Genomic DNA, 22,296 nt, shown 5'->3' on the forward strand with positions numbered 1-22,296 from the left:
TTGTCTCCTTTTTTACAGATAAGGACAAATAAGAGCACTATTCCATTGTTTCGGCATTTCTTCCTTTTGCCAAATTATTAGTGTCAAGTGAAATATTCTTTCCTTCAATCTTTCGCCACCTTCCTTAAAGTTGTTGTTTAGGTCTCTTATTTCTTTGACTTCATTCAGAGTTGGTTCTTCGCATGTCCTTTCTTGATCTTCTTGCCAATTCTCATTTCCCTTAAGTTCCTCTTGTGAGTCTGTATTTAATAGATTTTCGAAATATTCCGCCCATCTGTTTAATTCTTCTGGATTCTCTAGTTTTTTATTCATTTCTTCCTCTAGTCTGTTAACAACCAGCTTCTTGAAGGCGGTCTAATTGGTAATTCAATCTATCTCTAACAGGTTTTGGTATTATTGGAAGTTCTTGTTTTAGTTTTCCTATTATTAGTGTATGGTCACTGTTGGTATCTGCCCCTCTGTAACTCCTGCAATCGATTATTTCCTTATCATGTTTGCTTCCAATTAGAACATGATCTATCTGATTTTTTATTTTTCCATCGGGAGAAGTCCATGTTACCTTATAAATGTCTTTGTGATCAAACCTTGTGCTAGCTATCTTCATTTTGTTCTCTGTAGCAAATTCTATTAACTTTTTCCCGTTTTCATTTGATTCTTTATGGAAACTTCGTTCCCCTGTTATTCTTCTATATATTTCATCTTTTCCGACTTTCGCATTCATGTCACCAATGATTATCTTTATATCGTATTTCTGTATATTCCCTATTAGGGTGCTTAGCTTTTCGTAGACCTCTGTTTTGGTTTCTAAGTATTTATCTTCAGTGGGTGCATGTACATTAATGATACTTATCTTCCTATACTTTCCTCTTACTCTCAAATAACATGTCTGTCTGATATTGGTTGAAAAATTACAACTGCTTGTACTTCGACACCATGAATCCCACTCCAAAATATCTCTTGTCCCCCCCCCCCCCACTCCTGAACAGTGTGCTCTTTCCTATTTTTATTATTTTATTTCCTAGTTGTTTCGTTTCTTGCAGGGCAAGGATATGTATTGTATATTTTTCCATAATTTGCTTTAAGTTTCTTAAAGCTCCCTGCCCATAAGTACCTCTCACATTTCACTTCCCAATTTTTATTATATCCTTGGATTGTTGCCTTTCTTTTGTGTTTATTTTTTCGTTTTCGATGGTCGTATTCCTTTGCCTTGCCGTTTTGGTATCATATCTCCCTGGTTGTTTTTCTTCTACTAGTTTTTTGGCAATTTTTCTTTGTCAATTTTTTTTTGTCTTTTACAAAATAGATCTTCATTTAGAATCCTTTTAATTTTCAGCTCTTAATGTTAATAAACAATGAAAGTGTGATTTTAAGAATAAAATGCCATCTTGGTTCCTATTGGTCATAGAAGGTTATCTTTTTTTTTTGGAAAGTGTGTTTTTTCACCGCTTTTTGATTGAGCCTACATATACGCGTACGGCATAAACAATATCAAAGTTATTATACAGGTTTATAAGCAGAATATACCTCAAAACTGGAAACTGGTTGAAAACGAAAGATAACAATCATCGACACATAACCACGATTGACCTGTTTGAGGTTGTGAGCTCATATTTATATCTTTGATCATTAATCAAAAACACGGGGTCACTACAGGAAGAAATAAAACGTAGATGTGATCTAGCAAAAGTCGCCGTAGGAAAGATGGCCAAATTATGGAAGGACTCACATTTCACGAACTCTAAAAATGAGGTTAATCAACTGCTTAATGTTCCCAATACTGACATACGGATGTGAATCTTGGACCCTATGAAAAGCGGAAAGAAGAAAGATATACTTCGCAGAAGTGTTCTGTTTGAGAATGTTACGAATTCCGTGGATCGATCGCCGGACAAGTGATTCAATTTTAACTGAACTAAAGGTCAGCAAACGGCTCTAAAGCAAAGTCCATCCCCAATAATTAAAATACTTTGGACATGTTATGAGAGCAAACACAGAAAACATGGAAAGACTATTATCCAAGGAAAGGTAGAAAGCCGAAGATCACGAAGAGTACCCTAACAAGATGGATCGACCAAATTGCAGAAATATGCTAAAGACCTATGGATGAGTTAAAAGAAATTTCCAGAGACAGACAATACACGACATCACGATGAAAACTACACTTCCTCCGGGGAATCACTATCCTATTTTTATTAAATAACCTATTCTAACTACTTCACTTGCCACGTCTAGTGCAATGTCAACCCATTGAGTCCCGTTTCCTACTATGTGACTATCTTTTCATGTTTCTCTCTTCACTCTTCGGGTTGATACCCCACTATTTCGTTTCTGGGTTTTCTCTGTCTTGTCGGTCTGTTTTCATCGTATATCGTCAAGTTCATTAGACTTCATTCAATGAACTTCGTCAAGTTCATTCGGATGATTTCTTAGTTCGTTGAAGATTCCATATGCTTTTTCATTCATTTTATCTAGGATCCTGATCTCTTTGGTTTCTCTGTATATGAATCTTTCGGATACGTATGTAGGGGGTTTTGGGTATTTTAATCTTCCTTTTGGTTTTACAGGTTTGCCCCCAATCTAGTGATCATTGTGTTATGGCTAGTATGATGATACTGTACTTCTATTTGAGAAAAGCCTACCTGTATAAAACGCATTCATTGCCAGAGTGGCACATTTTTAATGCGATTTCACCGATTAGTTGCTGATAATAAGGTAACCCAAGGATTGCGACATCTTTTTGACTGAATTGTTTTCATTTCGAATTACATTTCTGTCCGTTAGTGTTCAGTAGATAATAGGACAAGAAATAAGAAGAGGGAAAAAAGAATAAAAAAATTATCAGTTATAATATACAAGTTATTCATTTCGAAAGTACTTTTAAATTAAAAATTTATTTCAATTGTCATTTCGAATTACATTCCTGCCGATTTTGATCATTAGATAATAGGACAAAAAATAAGAAGAAAGAAAAAGAAAAAAAATTATCATTTTTTTTTTTCGCAGAAAACATTCCGTCGATAAATCTTTTAGATAAACCAGATTCATCAACCAAAAAAGACAGAAGTGAAAGTGTTATTTCGATTAACTCTGTACTATTTTATATTAAACAAAAATCTTTAGTAAACTCTGACCGGATTAGTCTAGTTAATATTTTTCATATAAACACACAGATCAGCTAATATGTTTTTAAAAAATAAAAGATAATATTATTATGTTTCTCTGAAGACTGGCCCAGAGAAAACGAATTAACAACATTAAATCTTGATGGGTATTTTTTGTCAACTTTTTATTGTCGGAAGGTAGTTGTAATAAGTTGTAATTTTTAGCGATAATAAAATCTTATACGACCAGTTTTCTTAATATATCATGTGAATATGAGGGTGAATTTTGTGCATTAGAAATTATAGATATTAAAACTATTTTAGTAACACTGTATAGAACCGTAAATGAATATTTTAAAGTTTTTCTAGATTTATTTGAAAAGTTATTGGTGTTTTGCTCTGCTAATTTTTTAGAAATAATAATAATTGGAGATTTCATCATTGATTTCAAAAAAGCTTCTAATGAATTAAACAGTTTCCCGACCTAATTTCTATTTTTGGCTTAACCATAAATATTAATGACTCTACTAGAATCACGGCAAGGATCACGAATGCAAGGAAACGATAGAAAAGCTCATAATGGAAAACAGAGAGCTGAGAAAAGAAAATTCAGAACTAAAACAAGAAAATATAGAGATCAAGGAGGAACTCAGAGAAATAACAAAAAACATGGAAGTTATGGAAAAACACCGACGAATAAATAACATAGTTATGTACGGCCTAAAGATAGACACATATGAGCAAGCAAGGTTAAAAGGAACAATCAATAATTTCATCAAACAACATATAGGAGTAGAGGTTAAAATAAGGAATGCTCACAAGTTAGGCGAAAAAACATGCCTAATTGAATTGGAAAACCAGGAAGAAAAAAGAAAAATAATGGAAAAAAAGCACAAGTTAAAAGAAATTAAAGAGTACAAAATATATATCAACGAAGATGCAACCACAAAAGAACGAGAAATACAGAAAACAATTAGAAACATTGCTCAAGAAGAAAGAAATAAAGGAAATGAAGTCAAGATTGGAGTAAAAAAAATATGGGTGAATAACAGCGAATGGAAGTGGAATGACAAAGAAGGCGCAATATGTAAAAAAACATAAAAAAACTAGCAACTAAATGTACTACTGGAATAAAGTTGACGAAACAAGCACAGAACAAGGTTAGCGATAATACGAAAAAAGGAAAAAAGAGGAAAAAAATGATAACGGGACCAAAACACAAGAAAACATTACGAAAAGAACACTTACTTTTGGGAACATGGAATGTAAGAGGCACATATGGAGAAGGCAAACTTAAACACTTAGCGAGAGAAATCGAAAAGTTCCATTTTGACATAGTAGCTTTACAGGAGACGAAACAACTGGGAAATGATATATTAGAAATAGAAGATACAATGTTTTTTAACAGCGGTGGAAAGAATCGAACGTTAGGCACAGGTTTTATGATAAGAAAAGAGCTAAAAGAAGCACTAGTAGAGTTTAAACCAGTATCAGACCGCATATGTAGTATCAGGTTCAAGGGAAAATACCAAAAAATCACCCTCATAAATATTCACGCGCCTTCAGAAGAAAAAGATAATGATGTCAAAGAATGTTTCTACAATGAATTAAACAGAACAATCGAAAATATACCCAGATATGATATGAAAATTATTCTAGGCGACGCAAATGCCAAAATAGGGAAGGAAGAAGTATTTAGACCGACAATAGGAAAATATAGTAAACACAATGAAACTAATGAGAACGGACAATTCCTGATAGATTTCGCAAGAGAAAAAAATATGATCATAATGAGCACATATTTCGAACGAAAAGAAATACACAAGGAAACTTGGATATCGCCAGATAGAAAGACTAAAAACCAAATAGACCACGTGCTAATCGAAAAAGAAGAACAGCAATGTATAAAGAAGATAAGAACATACAGAGGACCAGACGCCGACTCAGATCATTACATGGTGGGCATCAAAATTAAGCAACTGATACCAGAAAACAAAAACAAAATAAAAAAAAAGAAATGTATACATAACCCAATTCGATTAGCAACAAAGAAAGAGCAAGACATATACGAGGAAACAATGGAAAGAGAACTAAAAAAGATACAAATAGAAGAGCAAACTGAGAACAAATGGGAAAACATAAAGCAAATAATGAACAAAGCAGCAAAAGAATGTAACAAACAAGAGAATAAAAAGAGGAAAGACTGGTTCGACATAGAGTGCCAAAAAGAAATAGAAATAAGAAAATCATTAAGGATTGAAATGATCACGAAAGAAACAACAGAGACAAAGAATAGATATAGGGAGCAAAGACAAAAAGTAAAGAGAGTGCTGAGAGAAAAGAAGAGAAAACACATAGAAAATAAGTTAAAAGAAATAGAAGAGAATTACAGAAATAAAAAAATAAAAAACCTATATCAAGGTGCTAGAAATGAAAAAAAAGGTTTCCAACAAAAACCCATATTCGTCAAAAACAAAGCAGGAAATAATATAAGCGGGGAAACAGAAATTGCCGAAAGATGGAAAGAGTATTTTGATGAATTACTAAATGGCAATAATAAGTCAAACCAAAGAGAATACGTGGAAACAGAAGCAAGAATCGAACACTTAGAAGACATAGAAGATAATTCACCCAGCAAAGAACAAATCGAGGAAATCATAAAAAATCTGAAAAACAACAAATCTCCTGGAAGCGATAACATAACAGCAGAGATGATGAAATATGGTGGAAAACTGCTAAATAATTGGATATACAAGATCATAAAGGAGATATGGATAAAAGAACGAATACCCGAAGATTGGAAGGAAGCCATTATTTGCCCATTACACAAAAAAGGAGACAAAACAGAATGCAGTAATTACAGAGGAGTAGCGTTACTAAATACCGTATATAAAATCCTATCAAAATCCATAAAAGATAAGCTAGAAAAAGAAGTTGAAAATATAATAGGCGAATACCAATGCGGATTTAGACGAGGGAGAAGCACAACGGACCAAGTATTCATAATCAGAGAATTACAAGCAGAAAGCTATGAACACAACTTACCAACGATAGCGCTATTCATCGACTTCCAGCAAGCATACGATAGAATAAAAAGGAAGGAATTAAAAGAGACCCTTGAGGAACTGGGAGTTAGCAGAAAGTTGCGTAACATGATACATCTTACTTTAGAGAATACAGAAAACAGAGTCAAAGTAAACAATCATGTATCGGACAAATTTATAGTAAACGAAGGATTAAGGCAGGGCGATCCTTTGTCATCATTACTCTTCAATTTATGCCTAGAAAAAATAATGCGAGAAGCGAAAATCAATAGAGAAGGACTCCTATATCATAAAAGACACCAAGTTTTGGCATTTGCGGATGATATAGTGTTGCTGGCAAGAGGAAAAAAAGAGCTACAGGAGATAGTACAGAGAATAGTAAAAGCAGCAAAGAAAATGGGACTTTACATAAATGAAACTAAAACAAAATGTATGCAGTGGACAGATGATCAGTTCAGGGATGGACAAAAGTTTAAAGTAGAAGTAGAAGAAAGATTATCATACGAATTCGAAATGGTAGAAAGATTTACATACCTAGGTACAATAATATCACGCAAACCTAACATTAAAGAAGAAATACAAGCTAGAATAATGGCAGGCAATAGAAGTGTACATGCTCTTAGTGGAATGTTGAAAAGCAAGTTTTTATCAAGAAAGGCAAAAATACAGTTATACAAAACAACTATACAACCAATAGTAACGTACTGCAGTGAGACATGGACAATGACAAAAAATGAACAAAATTTACTGGAGATATGGGAAAGGAAAATCCTGAGGAAGATATATGGAGGAATAATAAGGGACGGTTTATGGATAAGAAGATCAAATGATGAGTTAAAGAAATTATATAATCAACCTAACATAATAGGAGTCATAAAGGCACAGAGACTAAGATGGCGAGGTCACCTAGAAAGGATGCCGAACACGAGGACTTCAAAAAGGGTAATGAACTACACTATAACTTTAAAAAAGAGAAAAGGAAGGCCAAAAAATAGATGGAATCAGGAGGTAGAAAAAGATATGGAAGAAATTGGACTACAAGGCCAGAAAAGAAAAATGAATAACAAGAAGGAATGGAGAAAAATCACATATCGAGCCAGAGAAGATCTCAGTACATAAAGAAAAGCGAAAATGAAGAAAGAACAAACTTTTTAAGCCATGGGCCTCTAAGGCCTTTAGTGCTATTGTATATATATACTAGAATCACAACTAGATCAGCAACTTGTTGAGATAACATCTTAACAAACATAAGCAGTGAGATAGTTGGTTGTGGAATTGTGGACCCATGTATTTCTGATCATCCTGCTCAATTTCTCTACTTAAATATAAAATCTGAAAAAAGTCATGGTGCTAATACATACAGAAGACATATAACAAGTAAATGGCAACCTGATGTTAAAACAGTCGTTAAATAATGTTGACTGGGCTTCAGTTGTTTCTCTCAAAATAGCAACAGAATTAGATCAATTAATTACCGAATTAATGACGAAGTGTATGTAAAGTTAACTGAAATCAATTTTCCAATAAAAAAATCACGAACTCATAGTAAAGCTCCAATTTCTTTGTTTTATGATGAACTAATAGTAATGCGAGAAAATCTTTCCAGTCAAGATAATTGCTGATGTTACAAAGGAATATCGTGAGTATAAAAAGTTTAAGAAGCACTATAAATCAACAATGTCATTAAAGAAAAAACTGGCTTATGAGAATTTCTTTTCCAATTCAGAAAATATATCTCGTGACAGATGGAAAGTTATAAATTATCACAGAAATAAATTTCAAAATAAAAAAGGCTGTCCAAGCGCGATTACATCAAACGATTTCAATAATTGCTTTACTTCACTAGCTAAACGTATTAGAAGTTCTTTTAATTCTACAAATGAAAATGTAGCCATAGATTTTTTGAAAGATGTACACTCTCCCTGCGACTCTTTGTTCTTATTACCTGTTAGTGATACTTAAATTAAGAATGTTTTGCATAGATTGAAAAATTCACACTGCACGGATTTTTATTTCTTAAACAAAAAAATAATTGTGGAAACAATCGATATAATTATTGACAAATTAATTATACTTTATAACAATTGTCTTACTGAAGGAATTTCCCCAGATGTATTAAAAGTAACAAAAGTGCTACCAGTGTTTAAAAAGAGAGCTTTAGATGAAATTGGAAATTATCGTTCCATCTCACTCATTCCCATTTTCTGCAAAAATTTTCTAAACGTTCGTTTGATAGAATATCTAGAAAAACACAAAATACTTTACTGTAATCAATATGGCTTTAGAAAAAAGTGTAGCACTACATTAGCTATACAGAAAATTGTGAGAGATATAGTTGATGGCTTGGAGGAAGGTCATTTTGTGTCTTTGACATTGTGTGACTTATCCAAAGCTTTTGACTGTGTTTCGCATGAATTACTGTTGGAAAAAATGCATAAATGTGGTATTAGGGGAAACACTCATTAATTTATTTAGATCATACCTAACAAATAGAAAACAGGCAGTTTTTCTTAATAACAGCTATTCGGACCCACTTTGTTTCTTATTTAGGGTCGCTCGACCAGTGAATGAACAAATAAGATAAGTTTTCAGTTAGAGGACCTGCAAATCGGTTTTACATTTGTTGCAGTAGCCAATAATAAGTAATAAGTATAAACATTTCTCTGTTAGTAGGAACATTAAAAATTATGATAGACTTTTAACGAGTTTGCCGATTTTATATAAAAGTGTCAATAATTCTAGTAAATGAACGGACTCATCCAATTAATGAAAACTGCAATACCAGTAAATGAACATAGGTTTATTTCTTAAAAAGTTTTAATAATATAATTGTTTATGATTACTTAAGTAAATTTTTTTGATATGTAGTGCCTTCAGAAGATATCAGCTCCAATTTTTTTTTTAAAATAAACTTTTTTTTATACCAAATTTGGTCTAATCTTTTGAGCCGTCTCCAAATATTTTTTTAAATTTTTTCCATAACACTAATCTCATATTCTTGGGTCTCTTGATCTATATTTTTTATCAAACCTGGATACTTCTTATTTTGGTAATTCACGAGTACAAAGTCTCCAACTTTAAAAACTATAAATATAGATAAATATATTATTAGAATGTATATGGTACTAGAATATGTATATTATTTTTGATCTTACCCTCACTGCTTCCAACATCGTCAGGTTTAGTTGTTTCCGCCTCGTTTTCTTTCATTTCAACTAAAATAAGAAAAGTTATATTTTTGATCCAAATTTTTATAGTCATTAATATTACCTTTACTTTCTCGAACTTCATCCATCAACTCTTTCAAATTTTTTTTTCTTGTCTGATCCCTCTTTTTTTTATCGCTTGTTTGATCTTCTTGGTTTCTTTGGTGGATAAATTTTTATTTTTAGATATTGTTTTTTTTAGATCCGTCTCCAGTTTTCTCTTTTTTACATTATTTTCCTTTTTTTTTACTTGTTCAACATGGTATTCCACCCACTTATTAGATGTAATTGCATAAGGCATTTGCACACCTTGGTTTCTCTTTTTTGGTACACTCTCTTGCTGTGGCCAGTGAAGATGATTACTCCATACTTCACTTAAAGTATTTTTGTTTCTTTGACATAGGGCAGTATTGGGTATCTTGACCTTTGGTTCAGTGCAATGGACAGTTTTGACTGGAATAGCAATACACGCAGATTGGAAGTCTTTTTCTCCCACAATATTATAAACATTGTCAATAATCGTTTCAACTATTTCTAAACAGTATGATTTAATTTCCGAATCGATATTGGTATATTATTTAAAATCGACTCGTTAAACAATTCTTCGCCTGGTCTATTATCTAATTCAGTCGAAGTGGGCAATTTAGCGCCACTGTAGTCGAAATCTTTGGCTCATGTATGTTTTGTTCACAGAATTTTCGAAAAGAATCTATGTTCTTGGAAAAATTTGTAATATTATTGATATGTAAGTAGTGTTAAAATACTTTTAAGGAACATTTGTAATTTTCTAATGGCAATTCGGTACTGAGTCTTTTCTGAAAGATTTCATTTCGTCGGGTCGAGATACACTTTGAATAATCAACTGCGTCAGGGTTTAATGGATAAAGGCCACAAATCCTGAATCCATTTATAATGGTTCTTTCCTTACAAGCTTCATCAAAAGCTTCTTTAAAAAGCATACTAAAATTATGGCGAGTAATTGGTGTACTACTCTTTTGTTTATGAAGGCGGCATACTGATTTCCATTCAACTTTTAAAAGTCTAAATATACTGACATCACAAGGCTGCAGTATGTGGGTCGAGTTCGAGTACAGACACTAAAGGATGATTCTGTGTTTGATACAGAACTCATAAAGATCCAAATTATAGTGGGACTTATATCCATCTAGGAAAAGGATTACTGGAAATATGCTATTTTCTACTAGCCAGGGATAAAATACATTTGCAATATACTCAAAAAATGTTGCACTGGTAATCCAACCAGAATCGGACCTTCCAATGGCCCATCCTTTTGGCACCGAAAGAGCCAGTTCTTTAGGAATTCTCTTGTAGGGAAAAACAATCATTGGTGAGATTGCCGTACCGTTAGCTGCATAATTACACAGTACCATGATTGATTCTTTCTCGTTCCCACCTGCGATTTCATAGAGATTTTTAAAATTTTTGGAGGGTCCCAGAACCAGACCCGACGCCGTACATGTTCTCATGCCGGTTTTATCCGCATTAAAAATGCGAGATGGATCAGACATCATGTCTAATACTTTTGTGTCCGTTAAGTATTTGATAAGTTCTGAAAACCATTGCCTAATCCCATCCTCAGTGACCGAAGCACAAGATTTGGAGATAATTTCTGTATTTCGTTTTGAAATTTCTGGGTTAAGAATTGGAAACATGTTAAAAAGAGACGAAAGAGCTTCTATGTCGCGTATTCTTATTTTTATAGAAATTTAACAGGCCTATTAGATGTTGGTCAATCATTGGTCGATTGACCCTATCTGAACGATTTATTTCACTATACTTTTCCTATAAAATGTGTTTGCTTCGCATATGATACAACTCTCATTAATACTGATATTAATCAACATAATTTAAAAATTAAAATAGATAGTGATACCCAGAAAGCAAAAAACTGGTTCTTACATAATGGACTGAGGCTAAATGAAGAGAAAAATCAGAATTTGATTTTTAGTTCCGATTGAAAGTATATCTCAAAAAATAGTATTAAACTATTAGGAATCTTTCTAGATAATAATTTGGATCGGAGTGCTCATACAGATTACTTAAGCTCTAGACTTGCTACAAGTATATTTTTAATACGCTACTTAGTTTATATGATTCCTAAAAGTACCGTTAGAATGTGCTTTTTTGCACTATTCCATAGCCATTTACAGTACGGAATAACTGTTTGGGGTAATTCTTTTCACGCAGATCGAATTCTTAACCTACAAAAAAGAGTAGCGAAGATACTTGCAAGAGCAGAGTATAGGGAACACTGTAAACCTTTATTTTTGAACTTAGGTATTATGCCACTACCTTCACTCTATATATATACGAGACGCTGATTGAAATTCATGCCAACAAAGGTAAGTTTAACATAAACTCCAACTCTAGAGATGCTATTAGAGCACAACGTTTTAAGTTGACAAATAACATAAAAAATCGACTCGACGTTGTAAAGGTAGTGGATTTTGACAAGAGCTATGACCTTGTAAATAACAGGTAAACTTGTGTACTGCATCGGCATGACTCATAGCTATTTTTAAAATCCATTACTTTTACAAACCAACATCGACTGATGTTGATTTGTATAACTTTTTGCCAGACGAAATAAAAAGTCTTCTTGTTATCGTTTAAGCTTAAAATCAAATTTTTCAAATCACACTTTTTGAAACATTGTTTCTATTCAAAAACGGAGTACCTAAGTACTCAGCTTTTACACAATAGTACTAGTTTGGTCAGAGTATTTGCCTATTATGAGGATATTTCATGTTTTTATATTTTTATTTACTGTGTTTGTCGTTTCTTAAATTGTTAATATTAAATATCTGTTTGTTTAAATTCGCAAAAATATTATATGTATGTATGCAAAAATTGTCATTCTTTTTCCTTTGAATTGTCAAAAACAAAACTATTTCTGTTTATTGACTAAATATAAATTTTATTCTATTCATGTATACTATACAAGTTATTCCTTTCGAAAGTACTTTTAAATTAAAAAGATATTTAAATTATAATTAGCTATTAAAAATATAGAGCGATTAGAATTATCCGATTCAATTATTGTTGAGGAGTGTGTTAATAGTTAAATAAACTGTCTTTATTTTATTACAGGCTGATGAAGCTAGTCAAGATGCAGATGGTCACTGTGTGTGGTACGGGGTTTGCTATACAGACGAAGATGATTTAAGTAAAAATTGTGTATATAATGGTCCTGCCAAGGCACTTAATGATACAGAAGCCATTAGTATACTTAAAAGGCGATGTTCGTATATTTCGCCAAGCGCCACTTGTTGCGACGCCCAACAGGTAAACATATCGTCATGATTTTTTTATTTTCTCCCAAATTTAGAGTGTCAAAATTGTATAGTATATTTGTTATATTAAAGATGCTTTAAAAACTTATTCGTTTACCATTCTAGTTTGCCATTTGTCTTTTAGAACGATATTGTTAAAAAAGTTCTCTTAGTTTTAGTACAGCATCTTTTCCTGCATATTTCAGTATTTCATTTCTGACATCATTTACATCGGAGAACTTTTATCTCTCTCTCTCTCTCTCTCTCTCTCTCTCTCTCTCTCTGTATCGCTGAAGAAGCTAAAGCGACTTGCATAAAGAATATAAAATGGAAGGAAGCGAATGGAGTGCTTGTGTTACAGGAAGATTCCAATGGAACATAATGAAAAATCTAAAAGTAAGCCATAATAAACTATGATGTATGGCGTTAAATGCTTGGATTTAAAAATGCAAATATACATTTTTATTATCTCTTCAAAGTCACGACGGAAAATCGTTTTAGATGAAAATGCATTACATAGTGTATTGAAGACTTGCGCAGATTTTGTCTATTATAACAACACCACACTTGGTGTTTCTCAATGTAAAGGACCGAGCATATTGCAATCGGAAGTTCAACGAGCTCGGAATTTTTATCCTAAGCCGGGTAAAACTAATTTTACACTTGCTAAATCGTTCCGGCCAAGCAGTCTCTCATCCTTACTTTTAAGGCTCTAGAGAGACTAGTGGACCGGTTCCAGACCGAAAGTAATGCAGTCTGGGTATCTTTATAGATATTTAGGGCGCCTTTAGCTGTATTATTTTTGATTCCATGTGTTGCTGCTGAAAAACATTGGGTTGGCTGCAACTTGGTAAGGTGGATCTGGGTCCTGCTTTCTCAGAGGCAGATAGCTGCGTACCGGAACGGTTATTGCGTTCGGATGTCGGCGTCCCATGCTTGCCCTCACGTCCCCCCTGCTGTGGTCCCTGGTGGTCGACGGCCTTCCTCAGCGACTATCCGAACGGGGTATGTATGCACAAGCCTAAGCCGATGACTTAGTTATACTAGTTGAGGATCTTCAAGATCGCTCACGAATACAAGATTGCAGTCAATCAGCTCATTTGTTCTGTCCCTGGCTGGGACTGACTGTGTAACAAAGGATATAGTAATGTAAAAAATTTTTATGGGGGCGTTGTGTGCATCAATGTAACAAAATATTTGATAAACTAACAAATTGTCTGAAATGGCAAAATATATAAGTATGGACTCACAACACATGATGCTATTTGACTCGGCAGCAATGAAACGGTAGAAAAATATGACATAATAAAATCATTTTAGAGATTTTACAACGAATATTACAAAATGGCAGCATATTACCAATTAGTAAATTTCAACTTACCGGCACTTATGGATCAAACACCAACAAAAAAAAACCAAAATAATAATTATGTCGCCTTTTAACCAAACAAATAATATTTCCTCCAACTTAAAACATGTTCCAGATATATTACCAGACAAAGAGAAGAGAAGAAAAGAAGATACACAAAAGAAAAAAACGAAACCACCTAAATGATGAACTTAAATATATAGAAAACCTCAATAGAGAGAAAGAATTCAGAGCATTCTTTAAGAAAGTTAACATCAACATAAAAGAATTCAAGGCAACCACAAGACAATGCAGAAGTGAGAATGGCGACCTATTAACAACAAGGAAAGATGTATTGAATATATGGATGGAATACTTTAACCAGGCACTTAATATAGAGGAAGAAGAAGAAAACCTGGAAGACGAAAGAGATGAGATAAGGGGAACAGGCGAGAGGGAAGAGGAATCACCAACGATTCTTGAAGCTAAAGATCTAGTTAAAAAACGAGCCAGAAACAAATCACCCGGAATAGATAATCTCGCAGCTAAACTATATATAGAAGGTGGCCATGATACCATAATGGCATGACATCAGCTTATAAAAGAAATATGGACACAGAAATCCCTCTCCAATGAATGGAATACTTTGCACCATACACAAAAAAGGACATATCTTTAGCTCTAAGCACAGAGGAATTATTACGCTTCTAAATGCAACGTATAAAATATTTTCCACATTACTATGTCGTCGTATGGCACCATATGCAGAACGGATAGTAGGAAAATACCAAGCTGGTTTCAGAGATGGTAAATCGACAATTCATCAGATTGCAACCCTGAAACAAATTTTGGAAAAAACACTGGAATATGGCATTGATACTCATCATATATTTATAGACTACAAAGCACTCTACGACTCTGAAGAGAAGATAAATGTTCAAAGCAATGAAAGAGCTAGGAATACCAAATGAGTTGGTAAAGTTAACAAAACTAACTCTTGAAAAAGTTGAATGTAGAGTACGAATTCAGGGGAAACTGTCTGAACCTTTTAAAACAAATAATGGGCTACGCCAAGAAGACCCTCTCTCCTGTATACTGTTCAATCTGACTCTGGAAAAATAATACGTATGTCACAAATCAATCACAACCAGCAATGGTTCAATATATAATAAATCAGTGCAAATCCTGGCCTATGCTGATGATATCAATATTGTTGGGAGAACGGAAAACGCTGTACGAGAGGCGTATGGAGCATTAAAAGAATCGGCTACAAAAATGGGTTTAATAATAAACACCAACAAGACGAAGTATATGAAAATAAGCACGCAACCAAAAATCCTACGACCACTCGTTATAGAAAACGACGTCGAACAAAATGTCTCAGCTAGAAAAACGCTCCTTGATAGATACATTGATCAGAGAAGAAGAGGAAGACCCAGAACAAGGTTCCTTGATAACATCGATAAAGACATGAGAAATATGGGAATACGTGCTTGGCTGAGAAAGGCGATGGATAGGGACGGTTGGAGAGAAATTCTTGAGGAGGCTAGGACCCACGCAGGGTTGTAAAACCAGAATGGTGATGATGATGCTGATTTATTTATGATGAAATAATCAAAGAAAAGTTAAAAGTGCATTCATTTAATGGACATTTTTAACATAAAAGTCAATATATAAAACATAAAAATCTAACAAACAATGTGTTTAATAATCTGTGTTTCCTTCAGCAGCATTAATTACAGTTTGAGACAACTTTTTAATGTGCTTAAAATTAAATTAACGATTTCGTTTTTGAGGCAATATGATATGAGGCAGAAGATCTTAAAGACCTTGTCTATTAAAAATATTGTGCAGATGAGGAGCAATCTGTCTCTGAAGCATATCCCATACATGCTCGATGGGATTACGATCTGGCGATTGTCCTGGCCACAGTAAAAGTGTAATATCCTCATTATGAAACCAATCACTGTTGCTGCAGTACGTGGCCGTGTATTATCCTGCAGGTAACGCAAATCAGGATCTGCAACTATGGCAAATGGAAGGACAACAGGTTCTAAGATACGATCAATATATTGAGATTGATTCAAAGTGTCTTCTACAAAAACGATACAGTTCGATGATAAAAAATGATTCCAGCCCACATCATAACTTTTACACCACTATATAGACGAACAACCTGTACATGCCTGAGTCTCTCTTTTTGACCAGGTCCTCTCCATACTCTCACTCTTTTTTAATCAGGGTAGAGACAAAACCTAGTTTCATCTGTGAATAACACAGAACTCCATTCTTGTAAGCCCCACTGCACATGTTCTTATGCCCACCTTAATTCGAGTCTACGATTTCCATGACGTAACATGGAAACCTCCAATGGACGTCTGACGTGCAAGTCAGTATCATGTAATCTATTCGTCAAAATTTGGTTACATGTAGTAATGTTGTGGGTATTTTCTAAAGCCCCATAGAGTTCACGTTCAGTTGTATGCACATTTCGACGAGCTAATCCTAACACATACCGATCCTGTCAGCAGTAGTTTCACGTTGATGACCCCTATGTCTTTCAGCGACATTACCAATTGTTCATATCGACGCCACAATTGCGAAATCATGCTCAGAGTCACATCAAAATGACTTGCAACATCAGCTTGTGAAAGACCAGCCTGAATCATATTCACAGCACTTATCATTTGAACATGTGTTAAATGCCTACGCTCCATGACTGTCTTTGCCTTTAATAATCTTGTTTTACATAATACTTCGCACAAATTTTTTATAAATCTGTGTTTTTGTCTTCATATTTAGTAATTTCTAATAATAATCTTTGTGTAATTTCTTCCTCTGTTGTTGCCTTTTTCTTGATTATAAACCCCAAGTATTTGAATTTATCCTTTCCTTTGATTGTTACGTTGTCATCAATCTGTAGATCTTCTATGTCTTCTTCACTTGTAGATAGGTACTCTGTTTTCGCGAGGTTAATATCTAGGCCAGCCTTGGTATATTCTTCTTGTAGTTTCTTCATCATGTAGCTGAGGTCGTCTTGGTCTTGTGCAATCACTACTTGATCGTCTGCAAAGCTTAACGTATATAAGTATTCGTTCCGTACCGGTACTCCCATGCCTTCATATTTTCTTTTCCATGTAGTCAAGGCTTTCTCTAAGTATATTTTGAATAGGGTTGGAGATGTGAAACAACCTTGCAGGAGCCCTTTTGTTGCGGTGAAGTCTCCTATGATTCTTGTTCCCATTTTAATGGACACTTTATTTTCTTTATCCAGAGCTTTTGTAGCTTCTATGAGTTCCGTTTGTATTTCTAATTTGTACATTGCCTCCCATAGTTCTGACCTTGGCACAGAGTCGTACGCCTTTCTCAGGTCCACAAATGCCAAATGTATATCTCTATTTTTTGCTTTTTTCTTTTCCAACAGTTGTTCCAGTGTGTATATGTGGTCTATGCATGATCTTCCTGCCGTGAAGCCTGCCTGATCCTCCCCGATTTTGCCTTTTATCGCTTGCTCTATCTTTTCTCGCAGTATCTTCCCATATAATCTTCCTATTGATGATATTACGCTTATTCCTCTGTAGTTTTCGCATAGTTTTCTATCTCATTTCTTAAATATAGATGTCATTCCGTCCATTCCTTTGGCAGCTGTTCTCCATTTATGGCTTTCTGAAATATCCATTGTATCATCCTGTGTAATTTTTTTGATCCGTATTTTATAAGCTCAGGTGAGATGCCTCCAGGTCCTGGTGCTTTCTTATTTTTGATTGCTTTTATGGCCGTTCTCATTTCCCTATCTGTTATTTCTATTTCTTGTTGTGGGGATCTGCTTCGTCTTCGCCTGTTTTCTTTTCCAATGAATTGTGGTCTTTGTTCTGTTAACAGTTCCTTGTAATAGTCCTTCCATTCTTCGTCCTGTATATTTCCCAATTTAATTTTTTCTTTTGAGTTTTGTTTCAATCCTCTCAGTACTTTCCATGACTCCGAAATTCTTGTTCCTTTTCTTGTATGCTTCAATATTTAAGCAGGTTCTTTCCCATTCTTCATTCTTTTGTTGTGTTATTTGTTTTTTCACTTCTCTATCTTTTTCTCTATATTCTTTATAAACTTCATCGTTGTTTGTAGTCAGCCATTTTCTGTATGGTTGCTTTTTTTCTTCAATTATCCTTTTTGTTGGTTCATTTATTTCATAATAGTGCTGTTTATTTGTTATATGTTCTTTTTCTCCAAGGGCTTCGAATGCTGCTTGTTTTATACTCGCCTTTATATGCTCGTATATTTCTTCGATTTTGTCGTATCTAAATTCTATTAATTTTTGGTCTAGACGTTGTTGGTATAGTTCCCTTATTGATTGTTGTTGGAGTAGTTCTATATTGTATTGTTTTTCTCTTATAGTATTCAAAGGTTCTTCTATAAAGGGGGTCTTGTTATGTTTCCAATTAATGCCCATTTTTGCTGTCAGTAGTTTATGGTCCGTTCCACATTCTGCTCCTCTTCTGACTCGCACATTTTTGATCTTTATTGTGGTATCTTGTTTGATTATTATGTAGTCTATTATCGATTTCAGCTTTCGGGTTTCTTGCGTCCATATATATTTATGAATATTTTTATGTCTGAAGAATCCGTTGGTGATTTTTAGGTTGTTTAGTTCGCATAATTCAATCAGACGTTCTCCGTTATCGTTTTGTTCATCTTCTCCAAATCTCCCTACTACTTTATCGTTTTGTTTCCTTCCGGTTCTGCCGTTAAGGTGTCCTGTTATAATTATCTCCACGTTCTTCTTAATTAGCTCTATTTGATGATGAAGTTGTTCCGTGAAATGTTCTTTTTCTACTCTCGGGGAATCGTCTGTTGGTGCATATACTCCGAGTATCACTGTCTCTTTACCGTATATGTCTATATGCATTTTAATTATTCTCTCGTTGATTGGTTCCCATGTTCTAACCCTGTTCTTCCACTTATTTTTGATTAGTATTCCCACTCCTGCCTTGGCTCTTCATTCTTTATTAACTCCGCTCCAGCAGTGGATATGGTCTTCTATTGTTTCCATTTCCTTTCTCTTTAAATTTATTATAATATTTTATCACTACAGCTGTTTCGGCAGAGTGCCTTTCTCAAGTGATTTATTTTTGGATGTGTTTACAATTTAAAGTCTTTAACGAAATAGGTTAAGGAGGGGAGAACTGTTTGTCTCAAGTTGGTCATTCAGAATTATGTCTGTGTTTTTTAATTTGTTAATATCCATAGATTCTAATAAAGTTAGTTTAAGGCCTATATTTTGGATGTGAAGAATTTGAACTTCGTCATTAACGTATGGTCCTAAAGTTTTGGGAAAAATTTCACCTGGGCTGATTGAGAAGCAAAATGCATTTAACAAAGAAGGCCATGGAATTGAAATGTCATCAGTTATTGACATTTAATAAACAAAGCAGAATATTTTGGTTTGTGCTCTGCAAAATGTCTTATAAAATTCATATTCGTCGAGGTGTTTATAATATGGTTGGGCGAATGTCGAAACGAAATATTGTTAATATTTATCGAGATCAAAACAAGCAAATCGACAATTTATCGCACAATGGGAGAATGTGAAGAAGGGATACCATGTGTTAACTTGCGTAAAAGTGGCCGACCGCGGATTTTGAACCATATAAGAGAGGCAAGACTGATTGAAGCAGCTAAGAACAAAATTGGGTCTCACAGCGAAAACTGGCCAGAAGATTTCATGTTTGAAAGACTACAGTATCTCCTCAGGTCTTTCAGCCACGAGTTCTGGCGTCTTCCTACTGATCTTTTGCGAGTAGCTGTTGTTATTCCTTTCTTTTTTATATGTTTGGCTATTTTTGTTGTTATTTTGCCTGTATATGTAATCGAGCAGAAGGTACTGGATTTTTTCTCTGGTGGTGGAAATACAAATTTCAGGGCTTTGTTGTGTAGTTTTTGATTTAAAATTTTATTAATTGTTTGTTCGTTGTACCCATTGTTTACTGCTTTTTGCTGAATGGTATTTAATTCTGTCTCAAAGTTGTATTTTGACATCGGAATTTCTATTAATCTATGTACCATGCTATGATAGGCTGCCCGTTTATGTTGTGTAAGATGGACTGTACACAATTAATCATCCCATCCTACACACAAACTTAAATGTGGCGACTACCCAAAAACTTACATCAGTCAAACTGGTAGAAATTTTAATAAACGAATAGCAGAACATAAAAGGGCTTTCAGTAATAGAAAAACAGATTCTACATATGCACTTCACCTTCTGATCATAAGCAAGTAGATAGACAAGGCTGATCTGAGCGCAACCCCTAAAATCGCAACCCCGGTCGTAAGTTCCAAACGGCTTAACGTAGGATGACGTACGAGGGCTCGTTGGAAAGGGGACGAAAAATGGGGTTGATCGCATTAGTTGGAACGGGGAGGAGACGGGGAATACTTTGACACAAAAAACAAAGATGGCAGCATTGCCAAATGGGCGCTAAAACGTATCTTCGTTTCTATTAGTCCGATCGTGACGTACGAGGGCTCGTTGGAACGGGGAGGAGACGGGGAATACTTTGACACAAAAAACAAAGATGGCAGAATTGCCAAATGGGCGCTAAAACATATCTTCGTTGCTATTGGCCTGATTTTGACGTATGAGGTGTCAAATGAAAGCGTTGGTGACACAGAAGCCATGTCAACGTTCAGTATGAACATTCCTCTTCTTCTTTTCCGTACAGTGCCTAAGAGAACGTGACATTCGACGTAGAACGTGACATTCGACGTAGAAGGTGAAATGTCACGCGAAATGACGTGACATTCGACGCAGGACGTGACATTCGACGTAGAACGTGACATTCGGCGTAGAACGTGACATTCGACGCAGAACGTAAAATGACGTGACATTCGACGCAGGACGTGACAGTTATGTGTCAGTCAACGCAAGACGTCGCTTGACATACATAGAGTAATGGAATTTAAATAAAACAATCATTAAGAAGGAACACATCAACCTTTATTCGTATATAGTTACAATTTTGTTTAACAAAGTTTTTAATTGCTTTAATAGACCGTCTTCAGGGTAGGGTATTCCAAAAAGTTCCCAGCTAAACGTTCCTGCTGCTATACCTCTACGTGTGTATTAGCTATACTTATAATAGGTATTGTTCTGGAAAAAGTAAATAAACCCATCCGTATAGCGGAATGCTGATGTTATTTTATCTGGTAGTCCTGGAAAGAGATAATTTATTGGTCCACCGTTTAAGACATCTCCAGCTTCATTAAATTCAGTATAAGAATTATCATTGTATAATAAATACGTTTGGCCGCTGTTTGTTTGAAAAAAGGCATTTATTTTGGTTCTCGCAGGTCTAGAAGGAAACATAAAACGTTTTTGAATTTGTAAATTGGGAAAAGATGCAGCCTAATACTGATTATTGCTTATAGTTACTAAGTGTCCCTCGGAATTCTGAAAAACATGTGAAACGTGCGTATACCCTAACGCTTTGGGGAGATAATCGGTAATTAATTCAGGATATTTTGGAAGGCGCATCTCATTTAAATCAAACTTCCATATATACGGGCCAGATCCAACGTACATTCGATAATTTGGAAATTGTGGAGATGTAGCTAGAAACATGAAATCGGGATACTGAATTAGACGTATGTTTTTTATTGCAGGTGTTTTCGGCAAATAGGCCCTGTTGTTTAGTGCAGGTGTTTTCGGTACATTGCTCCTGGTTTGCGAAATTGTTCGCGTAACTGGTGTTGTTGTTGTTGGTATGGGAACTGTTTTTGGTCCATATAGCATGCTCATTGCCTTTTTATCATCATCACCAAAACTTGGCACATCTTGGTGATACCAAGCATACATAATAGACGAATCACTAGTACTATGTTCCAGTCCGAGGGAATGACCAATTTCATGCATTAGGACAGCCAAAAAATTGACTTCACCATCAGGAGCTCTGCCATTTCCTACATACCACCGTTCATTAGCATCAAGATGAATTTCGGTACATTCACCGTTTGCGCTGGGATAGTATGCGTGGGCCAATACTTTTCCGGGGCCATCGAAATTAAATGAACATTTAGAGGTTCCTTGACAACTTGCTCGAAAATTATGATTATTTGGCACCACAGTTATAGTAATATCAGGCTTTGAAGAAGGTATTATTACTCGTTTAAACTTTAAATTAGATATTTTCTCCCATCTAGCGAAAGCTTCTGCAGCAAGATTCATATAATCAGGATTACTAATAGCTTGAGAGAAATACCAGCGTAAAATCGTTTTATTCCACTTCGAATGAATTGCATAGTTATTGT

At 34.6% G+C, this 22,296-nt stretch overlaps 1 protein-coding gene across 2 annotated transcripts in view; it reads left to right on the plus strand.

Annotated features, from left to right (window-relative positions):
• The window catches only part of LOC140451119 (NPC intracellular cholesterol transporter 1-like), a 229,349-nt gene that overhangs the window by 32,041 nt on the left and 175,012 nt on the right, over positions 1-22,296 (plus strand). For both annotated transcript variants that reach the window (XM_072544850.1, XM_072544856.1), the window contains exon 2: positions 12,463-12,657. In XM_072544850.1, coding sequence (XP_072400951.1) covers positions 12,463-12,657 — 195 coding nt within the window. The remainder of the gene's footprint in view (positions 1-12,462; positions 12,658-22,296) is intronic.

This window comes from Diabrotica undecimpunctata, chromosome 1 (genome assembly GCF_040954645.1).
Source record: "Diabrotica undecimpunctata isolate CICGRU chromosome 1, icDiaUnde3, whole genome shotgun sequence".
Lineage (NCBI taxonomy): Eukaryota > Metazoa > Arthropoda > Insecta > Coleoptera > Chrysomelidae > Diabrotica > Diabrotica undecimpunctata.